At 43.5% G+C, this 15,098-nt stretch overlaps 1 protein-coding gene across 2 annotated transcripts in view; it reads right to left on the bottom strand.

The window, feature by feature from the left end:
- Positions 1–14,787, bottom strand: part of si:dkey-40c11.2 (drebrin-like protein A) — a 79,533-nt gene extending 64,746 nt beyond the window's left edge. Inside the window, exon 1 of one of the 2 annotated variants that reach the window (XM_058986129.1) lies at positions 14,302–14,787. In XM_058986129.1, coding sequence (XP_058842112.1) covers positions 14,302–14,387 — 86 coding nt within the window. In that variant the 5' untranslated portion in view covers positions 14,388–14,787. The remainder of the gene's footprint in view (positions 1–14,301) is intronic. The other variant, XM_058986127.1, reaches the window with a different exon arrangement.
- Positions 14,788–15,098: the final 311 nt, after the last annotated feature.

The following is a 15,098-nucleotide window of genomic DNA, read 5'->3' as shown; positions in this document are numbered from 1 at the left end:
AACCCCGAACAGGAAGAGCAATGAACTGGAGAGCAGGTGAAAGGGCATGCAGTTAGGAAACCTTCGGATCACAAGTTAGCCAGCAATTCTGTTTTATAAAAAAAAAAAAGATCTATAGCAGCATTGTTCAGGAATGTTGCTGATAAAAACACCCCATAAATGTCACCCCAGTATGAATTAGCGCTGGATTGTAACATGCAGCTGTTTCTCGTTCACAGCATCGGGTCTTCTCTCTCTTCCACCTTCTGAGAGATCACAAACGCGTCCATGTGTCTCAGCCCTAGTGAGATATCCCTCAGCATCATGCAGGTGTGTGAAGAGGGGAGACAGTCCAGGTTACAATCTTGCATTTGTCAATTTCATCCTCGCCTGTTCCATTAAGTTGTGATAAACCCGATTTCACCCGGAAATGGTGTGGATTATTAACCTGATGGATTCCTGCTGCATTACTGTAGTGTGAAGCGATTATAAATCAAGCGTATTCTCACTGGGCAGGAAGTGATGATCAGGCTGCATTCACTTTTCAATATATACAAGTCCTGTGTAAGGAGCCTTCACCTCACCAATTCATTTTTCAATATATACAAGTCCTGTGTAAGGAGCCTAAATCTCACCAATTCACTTTTCAATATATACAAGTCCTGTGTAAGGAGCCTTCATCTCACCAATTCACTTTTCAATATATACAAGTCCTGTGTAAGGAGCCTTCACCTCACCAATTCACTTTTCAATATATACAAGTCCTGTGTAAGGAGCCTTCACCTCACCAATTCACTTTTTTCAATATATTAAGTTTTGATTTATAATCTAATACCGAAATAAAGATGGACGGCAGTATATGATAAAAATAAAACCTGTTTTTAAATATAACATCTGAAACCTTGTTTTTCTCTAAAACAGAAAATGGTAAATAAAAATAAATAAATAGATAGATAAATAAAAACAATTCAGAACTCCTAAGATGGGGCCAAGTTTTTTTTTATAAGGAAAATAAAACTGTTACTGTTGCAAAATGAGTGAGAGCATAATGCGAAGGGCTTGTTATGTTAATGTACTGACTGGGCAGGGGTCACAGACGGTTACATAATAAATCTGTACTCGCGTTCAGCAGTAAATCCCGTGCTCGCTACTTCCTCTCCAGGGTTACAGTTCTGCACATTCCTGAGCCTCGGACAAGCTCAATAAACTCTACAACAGACTGGGCTGCTCCAGCCATGCCTGAACCAGTCAGGTTTACAATTTGCTGTGGGACTTGTTTCAAATTGCACACTGATCTGCACATACAGTATTCCGTTAGAGTTTCCACAATACATCTGCATGGCCATTTTGCAGCTTCCCCATGCTTAGCCCAGGCAGATGAATTGACATGTTTTTTTTTTCTTTTTCTTTGCTATAACTGTCTGGGTACTATATGTGCTTAACCACACTTTCACTGTGCTTTATTACACTTTGCGATGCTTTCACTGTGCTTTATTACACTTTGCTATGCTTTCACTGTGCTTTATTACACTTTGATGTGCTATCTCTGTGGGAAACAGAACACAGGCACAGCATCACACGACAGCCTGTTCCTAACACCCGGAGTTCCAGTAAGGTGAGCACAGGCACAGCATCACACGACAGCCTGTTCCTAACACCCGGAGTTCCAGTAAGGTGAGCACAGGCACAGCATCACACGACAGCCTGTTCCTAACACCCGGAGTTCCAGTAAGGTGAGCACAGGCACAGCATCACATGACAGCCTGTTCCTAACACCCGGAGTTCCAGTAACGTGAGCACAGGCACAGCATCACATGACAGCCTGTTCCTAACACCCGGAGTTCCAGTAACGTGAGCACAGGCACAGCATCACATGACAGCCTGTTCCTAACACCCGGAGTTCCAGTGAGGTGAGCACAGGCACAGCATCACACGACAGCCTGTTCCTAACACCCGGAGTTCCAGTAACGTGAGCACAGGCACAGCATCACACGACAGCCTGTTCCTAACACCCGGAGTTCCAGTAAGGTGAGCACAGGCACAGCATCACACGACAGCCTGTTCCTAACACCCGGAGTTCCAGTAAGGTGAGCACAGGCACAGCATCACACGACAGCCTGTTCCTAACACCCGGAGTTCCAGTAAGGTGAGCACAGGCACAGCATCACACGACAGCCTGTTCCTAACACCCGGAGTTCCAGTAAGGTGAGCACAGGCACAGCATCACATGACAGCCTGTTCCTAACACCCGGAGTTCCAGTAAGGTGAGCACAGGCACAGCATCACACGACAGCCTGTTCCTAACACCCGGAGTTCCAGTAAGGTGAGCACAGGCACAGCATCACACGACAGCCTGTTCCTAACACCCGGAGTTCCAGCAAGGTGAGCACAGGCACAGCATCACATGACAGCCTGTTCCTAACACCCGGAGTTCCAGTAAGGTGAGCACAGGCACAGCATCACATGACAGCCTGTTCCTAACACCCGGAGTTCCAGTAAGGTGAGCACAGGCACAGCATCACACGACAGCCTGTTCCTAACACCCGGAGTTCCAGTAACGTGAGCACAGGCACAGCATCACACGACAGCCTGTTCCTAACACCCGGAGTTCCAGTAAGGTGAGCACAGGCACAGCATCACACGACAGCCTGTTCCTAACACCCGGAGTTCCAGTAAGGTGAGCACAGGCACAGCATCACACGACAGCCTGTTCCTAACACCCGGAGTTCCAGTAAGGTGAGCACAGGCACAGCATCACATGACAGCCTGTTCCTAACACCCGGAGTTCCAGTAAGGTGAGCACAGGCACAGCATCACACGACAGCCTGTTCCTAACACCCGGAGTTCCAGTAAGGTGAGCACAGGCACAGCATCACACGACAGCCTGTTCCTAACACCCGGAGTTCCAGTAAGGTGAGCACAGGCACAGCATCACACGACAGCCTGTTCCTAACACCCGGAGTTCCAGTAAGGTGAGCACAGGCACAGCATCACACGACAGCCTGTTCCTAACACCCGGAGTTCCAGTAAGGTGAGCACAGGCACAGCATCACATGACAGCCTGTTCCTAACACCCAGAGTTCCAGTAAGGTGAGCACAGGTTTTACTGTCTGACTCTGATTAGATCAACCAAGATACAATGCAGTATTCCCAGCAGTACACCACCTTATATACGATTCCCACGGTAAAAGCAGAGCACAGTGTAGTAAAGCACAGTGAAAACGTGGTAAATCACAGGTAGGCATTGTAAATCATATTAAAACCAGGGTAAACTATGGTAAATGCACAGTGTAACGATGGAAAACTGGAATATGTGTTTCTCATAGTTATTCTAATAAACTGTCTCAGATATTCAAATCGACTATCACTATAACCTTGATGCACAGCATCAGCTGAGTGTCAATACAGGCAGCGGTGCTGCTGGCTCTTTGTTTTACTGTAGTTTTGTGATTTAAGTTCGGCTGTCCTGTTTTTCTTTTTTTTTTTTACATTAGAGGTGGCTCCCCTAGTGGAGACACATAGTATGAGCAGGGAAGTGCAACGAAGCATAGTGAAAGCACAGTAAAGCATAGGTATGCTAAACCATATTTAAAAACATGGGCACACTATTGTAAATACATAGTATAATCATGGAAAAACTGCAAAATGGCCATATACTGAACTTGTGATCAGGGTGAAAACATAAGGAGTAGCATTCCACGGAAAATGCACTGCACCCTGGTTAGCAAAAGAGCTTTCCACTGCAGCAGTGACAAACAGGCAGAGTAAGAGGCACTTATCTGTATCACTGCACTGCACCATGGCATTAGAAAGTCAGGACAGCTTTTCTGTGTTTGTTTTACCTGCCTGGCCTGCTCTCACACGCCCAGCAGAAATCAGTGCGTCAACGAGGCCGAATGATAGTACTGAGGTCTGACAGATAACTTGTTTGCAGTACGAAGGTCTAAGTAAGAGCCTGTTATTCTGACATTAAGAGAACAAAAAAAAAAAAAAAAAACACCAAACATGTAAACTCCGCTCTAAAAGAACACAGTGTACATGGTGGTGGTGCTGGTAATAGGATGAATAGGGGCAGTACTGTCTATGGGATTACCGTTGGGTTGAGATTTTTATTAATAATAACTTCATTTGGTAATTATTATTTATAGAAAATGCATAATTATGATGTTTATTGCTTAGTGTTTCTTAACAGCTAAAGTTATGACATACTTTAATAGCTGCAGCAGTGTGGAGTAGTGGTTAGGGCTCTGGACTCTTGACCAGAGGGTCATGGGTTCAATCCCAGGTGGGGGACGCTGCTGGGGTACACTTGAGCAAGGTACTTTACCTAGTTGCTCCAGTAAAAACCCAACTGTATAAATGGGTAATTGTATGTAAAAATAATGTGTAAAAAAATAATGTAATTGTATGTAAAAAATAATGTGATATCTTGTAACAATTGTAAACCGCCCTCGATAAGGCCGTCGGCTAAATAATAATAATAATAATAGCTATGTAATAGCTATGTAATAGCTGACAGGAGTTTTCAGCTCTGAGATTGATCGTTTAGTTCTGCTAAGGAGAGAGAAGAGGGGTCGGGAACAAAAAGACAGTGCTGTGCAAATCTGGAAAGAATCCAAAAGCCTTTTATGAAATCTTTATTTAAACAGTGATAACCAAGGTGATAAGCAATCATGTAGGTCACTGAACGCACACGCCCTGTAGGTTAACATGAAATGCACGACACACCTACTCATCAGAACCACTCCAAGCTGCGCAGCACACAGCTGTGTCTGGAATCCTGAGTTCATCAAAATCAGCTTTAAAAAACAGTTCTTAACAAAACATTCCTAAAAACAGTCGCTAAAGCTTTGTAAATTAGGCCCTGTAACTCAAATGAGAAGCGAGGTGCTGATGGACACTCAGAAAAGGCATTTTTTTTGTGAATGAAGAGATTGAATTACTGTTCCTTGTTTATCTCCTCTGCTTGTATTTTCCTGAACCTGTCTTGTTTCTGTCTGCACTAACACAACAGGCCACACTTGTTAGCTGAACCCTGCGCTGCAGACAAGGCAATCAAGAAGACATGTCAGCTATTTCCGCTTCAAGCACATTAAGAGGAGGAAGTTCTTTAATCAGACTGGCTATCTCATCCAGCACTGGCCAGAAAGAACGCCCAGTGCACTCAGTGCTTTGGGAATACACAGATGTGTTACAATCCTGAAAATCAATATTCATTTCCCTTTAAACAGAGGGGGACAGGATCTGGAATTATATGGAATTCTGTTGCGCCAATACCATAAAGACGCCTGTTCATTTATCAAACCTGGACTAAACTCTTTGAAAAACGGGGGAAATCCAAACTGGCTGCTGAAGAACCCCTCCCAATGTTTCAGCAACACAACAACTGTGCAAGGGGAGAAGAAAGGGCCCCTGTACACTGCGCATGAAGGAAGCATTGTCTCAGTGTCTGTGAGCCCAGGCATGAGGGGGCTGTTTAATGGGGCTGTCAAACTACCCTTAAATAAACAGATATAAACCTTGTAAGCATAGCCCCTATCACCCCGCACACAGCAATTCATCTCCACAATAAATGGTGCTGGGAGACTCCTACCTTTGTTTGGATTGTGGACAGGACAGAGGGGTCTCTGAGGGGTCACAGCCTGGATATGCAACCATGGACTGGGGGAGGCTTTCAACTGAGGAAAGAGATCTAGCAAAGGCAGCAAAATAGACCATCAAGGTTTGATGTATTACACAAGGTATAGAGGACCTCCCGTAGTAGGTTGAAGGGAGCAAACACATCTCTCACTGCTTAACAGGCCTTGCGACAGACAAGGAACTACATCCCAATAACTGAATTTCTCTTGTTTTAGGATTAAAAAATAACAAATGATGTTGTGCATTTTGTGATATGCTTCCCATACGTAATTGAGCAGAGCAGTGACACACGCAGCCCTCTCAGGTATTATTAGAAGCCCACAGTGTTCTGCAGCAGAGATACAAAACAGAGGACTCAAAATATATACCTTAGTTCTTTGGTTTTAGTTTTGTAAAATTAGCAGGCGTTTTACCTCTTTAAAAAAAGATATGAGTTAATTAGGAGTTAAACGCTTTGAAAATACGCTCCTACTCACTAACTATTTGAAGAATGTTTTTTCAGTGTCCGTTTTTATTTATAATGAAGTTCAGGATATTGGCGAAACTGTTCCTGACTGTTGTTAATGAAGCCAACAGAAGTTTAGAAGAGTTTTAAAGAATTTCAAATTGTCATTTATTCTTAGAAGCTGTCTTTAAATAACCCATGACGAGGATGTGTAAAGACCCCTCTGTTTCTCAACAGTACACATGGCTAACCCATTTTTATGCTGTCGCTATGAAACCCCGATGTCTTCTTTACCACCTGTTAATCTTGTCTCGTACTCACCACAAAAGGTATGTAGGTCTAAATAAAGGTTATTACACTAATCTTGAATTCCTCCTTCACAAACTGTAGACATACATATTGTATAACAAACAGTGGAACATTCTGCTCCCTTGGCAGCACATCCTCTGTTTGAAAAAGCAAATCTATATTTTAAATGCTAGCTTGCGCAGTTCGGGGCGTGGAGCTGGGGGCTTCTAATTTCCTGTTAATTAGTACCTATTTTCCTATTTAAGCCCTGATCACCTGCACCTTTGCTGTCTAGTGTTTCGTTTTGTAGCAAACACTCATCATTTACTGCCTTAGATCTTTGCACTGTTCAGCAGATCCCACCCTCTACTGTTAATCACTCCTCGCTACAGCAAATCTCGGCTCCCTCTTCAGATCTGCTCACTATTGCAGCATGCAAAGGTTGCTTTAGTTTACTGTTTAAGGGCTCTATGTATCATTGATTTTTCTTTCGTATCTTGACTTTTCGTAGGATTTTTTGACTTCGTAGACTTACCCGCGATGTATTAATGTCATTTTCACTCCCCTAACGTAGTTTCATCCCTGCTGCGGTAGTTTCATTACGACTGTTCGTTTCAAAGCACGTATGCGAATGTGCAAATCTCATTATAATATTGAAGTTTCGCGCTTACGCTTGATGTATCTTCATTTTTTGCTGATTTACGAGTTCGGTTTGCGTCTGTTATTGTAGATACACCTATCTGTTTGTATGTGAAACTTCCTGTTTAAACGTTTGCGTGCATTTAGTTACTTTAAAAAAATGAACCCCCCCAAAAATGTTACAGTGTAACTATTACAGTGTAATGTTTAATTTACTTCCGGAAGTTCTAGATTTTGACTTTCGGCGTTGCAAATCTATTTCTAATGAGATGCAAACTGTTCGTAAACTTGCTGTGAAATTCCGATAGTTGTTCACGAAAAAGAGGCAGATGATCTCTTCATGGAGATCATCTGCCTCTTAGCCTTCTTGTCTCCTCAGAAGCTCCGAATTCACTGTTTCTTCTGCTTCTAGTTTCCCCGCGGTGGGTATTCGTTTCTTTGACCTTTCTTCTATTTCAGACGCCTACTTCATCATTCGGCTGCGTACTTCCAAGACGTATCAATTTCAGCGTGGCCAGTTCATTCAGCTGTCAAGTATCGAGTCCCCTATCACCCTTTCTTTTCAACATCAAGGTATATCCCCAGCAGAAAACTCTGCCTCTCCGCAGACCCTCTGTTCATTTGATTCCTCTCGCTCTATCACCACTCGTCACTGGTTAACAACCCACTACTCCACCCTCATCTCCAGAGCAGGCCTCCCCCCTTGGCTCTACACCCCCATTCATTGTGTAAAGCTGCAGCCACCTCCACTGCGAGGGCCAGCATCAATCACAGCCTGATCAAGAATATGGGGAGCTGGTCCTCTTCTGCGGTGGATTCTTACATTCATTCATCCTCCTCTCATATAGTTGCAGCCCATTTTTAAATTGCTAGTATGCCCAGAGTGGGGGCTTCCTGTTCGCCGGGGCCACCAGAGGTATTCCCCTAATCGACCTCAAGGGGTTTTCTTCCTCTACACTGAGCGGCAGGTATACACATAAAATCACTAACCATCCCTCTGTTTGTCTCGTTTGTCTTTCTGGTCTTGTGTTTATGTTATGCATTGGCATGTGCTCTCCTTACCTTCAGGGGGGTTCTCACCATGTGAGTCAGAACGGACCCCTGGCCACACTCTGTCCTGCCGCAGCTCCTGCGCTTATCTTACCTCACTCTGTTCTATATTCTGCCTTTCTTTCGGGACGTGGCTGCTTTCAGTGCTCGAGTCCCATACTAACCTCCATGCTTTGTCCTTTTTTCAGGTAGCGTGGAGTCTCAGCCAATCAGGGGGTTTAACGAGCGCCCCTTCATAGAAGTCTCTGATGCTGGGTACTCTCTCTCTCTCTACCTCCTTTCGTGTCCTGGTCTATCGGGACTGCCTTCCTCCCTTCCTCCCGAGGAGCGGCTCCTCGAGTCATAACCCTCGTGTGTGTTTTCGGTCACTGGGTCCTTTGCCCCTGGGATGTGTTGGTATCGTCAATGACCACTTTTCTATCCTAGTTTCCAAGTCCGGGCCCGTCGGTCTGTAACTAGTCAGGGCTTCAGCCCACTCCTCTATCCTAAGTCTGGTCCTTTCTAGCCAGCACCCTGTCCTACTAACTGATCCTTTCTGCTTCTTCTGCCCTATCCTTACACCCCTCAGCTCACGCCTAGTGAACTCAATGTTAAAAGACACACATTAGGACCATGGGCCAATTATGTCGGTGTGTGAATGAACTCGCTTGAATAACTTCTTTCAGAAAGGGGGCCCCAAACCTTATTGACAGGACTATCCATTCATCCATACATACGTACACACCTACACATAAGTAACTGGCAGTGTTGTGTCCTTACAGATTGTGAGGTTAAACTCCTTGTGCAATCGAGTCTGGCTTTATTGTGCACTGGTTAATGCACATACTTGTGGTTTGTGTGGTTACAGGTAGCTACAACCCTAGTAAAAGTTTACCACAGTATTTTTGCACTGTATTTTTTGCAGTTTTACCATGCCTGTCTCAATGTTTCTGTTGTTTACCATCGTTTGCCATGTTTATTAATATGCTTCATAACTGTGCTTTACCATGCTTTCACTATGGTGTATTACACTTTGCTATGCTTTTACCCTGGGAAACTTTTCTAAGGGAACCTCTTCCACAGGTTTACCATCACCCTCCCTATCAGCACACAGACGTGTCGAGTTAGATTGACACAGGGGGATACAGAGCGATTCCAGCTGAAGATCATTGAAGATCCAAAGGAATGTTGAAGCTGCAGGAGCTCACAGTTCATCACCTGCTTTATTTGTTTGCCTTCTCCTATCTCAGTTTCGCTCAGGTGTGCCGAGGGAATTCCTGGCAGGCAGCTGTTTCCTGGATATTCTCCTGGCTCCTTATCTACCCCAAATACTTCCTACTACACTGTCAGCGCAGGGAAGGCTTCCTGGCTAAGAGTGCCCATCAAGAGCTAGGGTTTATCTCCCTTCACAGTCAAAACCAAAGCAACTCAGGTGTCTTTACATAATGTGAAAAACTAAAATAGGCGATTGGTGCAATTCTTTGTTTCTTTCTTTCTTTCTTTCTTTCTTTCTTTCTTTCTTTCTTTCTTTCCTTCCTTCTTTCTTTCTTTTACTGCTTTCTTGCTTTTATTTCACAACCATGTTTTTTTCATCAACCCCCTAAACCCATTTCCATGCGTACTGAAAGCTGTGCTCGGCATGGGGGAAGGCTGGCATTTCCATGGCACGGCTTATCGCAGCCGGCACACTAGCAAGGCCAGACTGTGTACGAGTTCAGGTGAGAACAGGGTGCTGTTTCATTTATGAGGTTTACGGTGGCTATCACTACATGACACAGAACACTAATGCCATCCCATCTTCACCCATGCGAATGCTGCTTTTTTGGAGTTTTGGAATTATTACAATCAAAAGTCCACTGAGATGGGCTTTGTTCTGATAATCATGTGTTTTGGATACTAAAAGTCCTTAATTCACGTTTTTAATGCTGTCACTCATTTCAAAATAACACTTGTCTGTCTTTCTTTCTTTCTCTTTTCTTTTTTCTCTTCTCTTTCATTCTTATATAAAATATACATTTTCAAGGGCTTCTTGACAAAAAGGCGAGGTAGAGGCGAGGTATTTAATCATACGGGATGAGCTTTAGGAACAAACGCATCAAAGCATACATGTTGCGTTATGGTAAATTATGAAAGAATTATATCATTTGATAAACCTGTTAACCAAACAGGATTTGCATGACCTTGGTGGAAAACAGGGAATGCATTACCCAGGTGCAGGGTCTCATTGTGTCAAGTTTTTGAAGAGTGTTTTCACACAGGGTGCTGAAATTTTTCCCTCTGATGTAGTGTGCGACATCCGTCGAGTACTGAGGTGCTGGCTGCTAACACTGAGGAAAGACACAAACACTGTCTACAGCGAGAGCCATGAGGGGCCTGCTAGCAGGTTTGAATCAGAGATCCTGAATCATAGGGGGCGCTGTTGACTATTGTTGTGGTCATATAGAGCACCCAGAGACATGCTATGACAGCAGCCTGTTAACCAGACTGTGGTCTTCTGCTGCTGCCTAGAAACTGAACAGGTGGAGAGACTGCTAAACTAATACCCCTGTGGAGGGACGGCTAAACCACTCTGTACAGCATTTCTAAAGTCGGTGCTGAGTATAAAGGGAGCAGAATACCCTGCACTAAATGCACGGCAGCTTATTCCCAGGGTTAGGTGGAAGTCGGCCATCTAGAAAGGGGGCAAAGCTACGGTATACGAACTCAATGACCCGGACGGGAAACGGCGTGGCATCCGCGGATTGGAGGAGCGGATGCGCTCGTTGACCAAGGGGTCATGGGTGACATTATAAAAAGGGGGCGTAGTGATGTGCTCTGTTCCTTTGTGAATGCTTACATTAAATGACCAGAAGGAGAACCTGTGTTGTGAAACGTGAGTGTTTTGTTTGTTTTTGTTTGTCGTTAATAATACTGTTTGTAATTATTTGGTTGGCTAACACGATCTGGAGCTGTTGTCTAAGGCCAGCACTAAACTCGGATCAACAACACTGCACTTTTGTTGTCACTAAAGAACTATATTCACCACGAGCACTAGAGCACGCACTGTGGACTGGTGTTTGTGTTTGTGTTTGTGTTACATGTGGGTGAACTGAAACTGGACTGTTATTATTTCAGGGCCAACCTGCGGATTACAAATAAGCAATACACGCCGCTGTACTGCTTCATTAACATTGTTATTGTTTACTGCTGTTAGCCATCAGGCACAATTAAACCTTCACTGCACCTGGATTATCGTTATTTGTCTGATTATTAATCACCTACACCTGCCCACTGTTAACCACTTTGCCAGAATGTGATACACCGCACAAGTATGTAAGGAAGATTGAAACTATGCCATTTGTTATTAATCTGTGTCAAGATAAATAAACACACATACGGTCCACTAGAATCTCACAAGACATGTTTTGCACACCCCTTATAAATGTTTCCCATAGTAAAAGCATTGAAGAGTGTATTAAAGCACAGTGAAAGCATGGTAAAGCATAGGTAAGCATTGTACAGCCCAGCAAGGTATGATAAAGCATATTAAAAAACATAGCAAACTAGAGGAAACTCTGTTAAATGCATAGTATAACTATGGGAAAAGCAGAGGCAAACTTTTTATAGGGGACATCGCAGACTTGGAGAGAGAGGTGGTTTGGAAAGTAATCGTGCAGCATTGAATAAAACCAACAGTGCTAACAAGAGGGCTGCGAATTCTGTTCTCTTTATCAACTCATCAGTGATGCGGCCTTCATGTGCTTGTAAACAACTTCTGTAAATGAAATAATCTTTTGTGGCCCCGAGGCCAGGGCTGAGTGCGGAAAGGGGATCATTTTTCAAAACATCCCAAATTGGTTCCCCCCCAAGTCCCAGTGCAGTGCAGTGCAGTGCAACAGGGGAGGCAATGTCATCAAGACCTTTCTCCACCCCCCTTTTCAGACAGCCAATTAAAAAACACATCAACATCCAACCAGCTCTATATTAGGAATGCACCATTGTCTGACATCTGAAGGCCAGAGAGGTAGCAACTTCCTGTACAAAAAAGTGTATCCCTTCTCTTAAACTGTAATCTTCAGTCTATTTTAAAAAGAGTGATTACACTTCTCCAAGGCCATGAACCAGACAGCATGCTGGCAGCACAGACACAGCGCATACTCTCTCCCCCAAAGGTACGCTTGTAGTATTAGGGACCTGGTGATGAATTAGGAGCTGGAAAAAACATTTGTACTCAGACAGTTTGATTGCTGTCTGATTTTTAAAGTCTGCAATTGTCAGTGCTTCCACGGGGATTAGCTGTGTGGAAAATTGTGATAACGACAGTCCAGATTACTTAAAGTGCTACCTTAAGAAATAAAGGGCAGTTTAAATATGCATCATATAACTAAATGCATAAATACATACATACACACACACATACATATATACATACACACATACATACACACACACGAACATACATACATACATACATACATACACACATACATACACACACACACATTCATACATACATACATACATACATACATAACCTGTCCCCTTGTCCTACATTGATCCTATTGCTGTAAACCTGTGCTGGGGTTCTAAATACCAGCCAGCAAAACACTGTTAGAAACCAGTAACTGAGGGTTCAGCTTCCCAGCTCTCTCCAGTGACCAGAGGCTACAAGTTAGCAGGCTGGAAGTTCACAAACCCTCTTCTTCCACCCCCTTTTTCACAAAGCGATACTTCAAGACAAAAACAATGTGTAGTTCAGTAGAAATTGTCTCAGCTGGTCTTGATGACTCAATGATAACACTATTTCTGTTTTTCCATTGATTTCATCTATATAGCTAAACTGGATTCCACAGGCTGCCTATGGTACCCACAGTACAGTAGAAGGGCTTTCCCGCGCTCACCAGCAGCTGGTAAACTGCAGGGATTTTCAGCAGGGAAGGAAGTCGCTGGCAGGAACAATAACTCTTAATAGAATTAAAAAGCAGCAAGACCGTGGGGGTGTTTTATTTTCACCTCTGCAGAGGAAATATTGACCACTCCTCCCCCTTGTCCTAGATGTCATTTTTACATGCACACGCACACGCACGCACACGCACACGCAAACAGAGATGAGTTAAGATGATAAAACTGTCAGAATCTGTTTCACGTCTAAGTGCAGGTTAGATACATGGACGTAACTGACTTGTATTGTATTGTTACTTGCTTTTTGAATCGTTTAAATATTTGTTATAAATTACAATGCCAACAAGGTCTTTGTTCTCAGATAATTGTTACATTGGTACAGCTGATGGTAGAACAACAAAGTACAGAAATGTTGTTAAAAGTTACTAAATTACATTTTGCTGAAGTTCATTGTTGATAGTAAAGTGGTTATTATCATGGTTATTTAATATTAGGATTGTTTTTAAAAGATGACTCATATTCATTAAAAATAGAGGTATTTTTTATAAAATCACCATGGAAACGTCTTCATGTACCCACATACACACACGTGGCAATGGGTGTAATTTAAAATCGGGGGTAACACTCATTTGCCACACAAAGCGTGTGCTATATGTGTGTGTTCCTTTGGGTAAAGGGGCGGGGAACTATTCCAGGAGTATCAATTTGTAGCAATGGCCCACGGAACAAAAGTGACAGGCACAAAGCCATTTACAGAATGTACATTACCGAGAAGGAAAAAAAAAAATCTTTCTCCGTTACTTTCAACATCTTGAAACCCGATATGATCTGGCACAAGACAGAGCTCACTGTGTATGTAGCGGGACATCTAAACATCGTTGCTCAATTATGACTACAGTAGTTTGGAACCTGGCAGCAGACGGACTCCCCGTTAGCACAAAGCCTTCATCCCGTGGACCATGCCCACAGTCCCTTTGCGGTGCTGCAGGTGATGGAGTTCACTGCCACAAACACAGCGCTCGTACAGGGAAATGGAAAAACCAGTTAACCCGCTCTCTCAGCAACACGGGAGGCTGTGTGTGTATTCGGTAACCTTCCCAGCATCGCACGCACTATTTATTCAGCAGGGACCTGCAGCAACTTCGTTAACAATGAAACATTCATTTGAGTGGTACCGCGCTGTTAAAGCTGTCTGACTCATTTTTCCATCTGACATGCACCTCACATCACGAACAGCAACTAGAATAACCCTAACTTCCCCCACAGTGCCACAATGTGGCTACGCTGTAATCACATTTTAGAGCAATAATAGGACTCGGAACGAAATTGATTCAGCAGCTGCACGGACACTAACAAAAGGAAACTGAAACATTTAAATATATCTCTGTTTATTTTCTTACCAGTTAGTGGACGATCTGGGGTTTTGGATGTCTTCTTTGGCTGTTAGAAGTGACAGGCTGTACGTGTCCAAATCTATCGCTGTCATGTTGAAATGCACCCTTTTCCTCTGGTCTTCCACTTGCTGGATTACGGTAATTCTTTACTTAGTATTACTCTTCTTTCCAGTAGAAACACACACGTATAAAAAGCTCCTTCCTTGCAAGCGGGTGAGCGAGCAGACGTGTAGCTAGTCAGTCGAGCAGCCAAAGTCTGTTTCAAACTTCAACAGCGGAAAAAAAAAAAACGTCTTGAGAAAAACCTTGAGCCAAAAGCCCCACCTCCTGAAAAAAGCCAGCAGCAGACCGTTAAGCAAACTATGCTGGACTTCAGTCCAAACCCGACGGCACACAGAGGTCTGGGTTTTGGGGAGGGACTTCGTGGGCTCCTTCGTCCTCGGGGGCAAAGCTGAGACTTGACCAACTCAACGTATTGTAGTAATAATGATAATAAAACCAGCTCGCGTTGCCTGGAGGCGGAGACTGTAGAGGCGTGTTTGGCCGATCTGTTATGCTGCCAGTTGCTTGTATGCTGAACCTTGTCTTAACGAACTTCAGAAAAGCTGACCTCATCCGCCCTTTCAACTAAACTGTATTTCATTAGCTTGTTTATTTATTCATTTCTGACATTTCTTTCTAATAATATACTATATTATTTTGAGTTACTGCTTAGTTCTTGCTTTCTGTTTCATTTGCAAATGTTATTCTGAATTTTAAGCATTGTCTTTCATGCAGTATGTTGTGTGCACCTCTTGCAGGTT

Source organism: Acipenser ruthenus, chromosome 2 (assembly GCF_902713425.1).
Source record: "Acipenser ruthenus chromosome 2, fAciRut3.2 maternal haplotype, whole genome shotgun sequence".
Taxonomy (NCBI): domain Eukaryota; kingdom Metazoa; phylum Chordata; class Actinopteri; order Acipenseriformes; family Acipenseridae; genus Acipenser; species Acipenser ruthenus.
The sequence above is the reverse complement of the archived record's forward strand: the minus strand, read 5'-3'. Positions and strand labels throughout refer to the sequence as shown.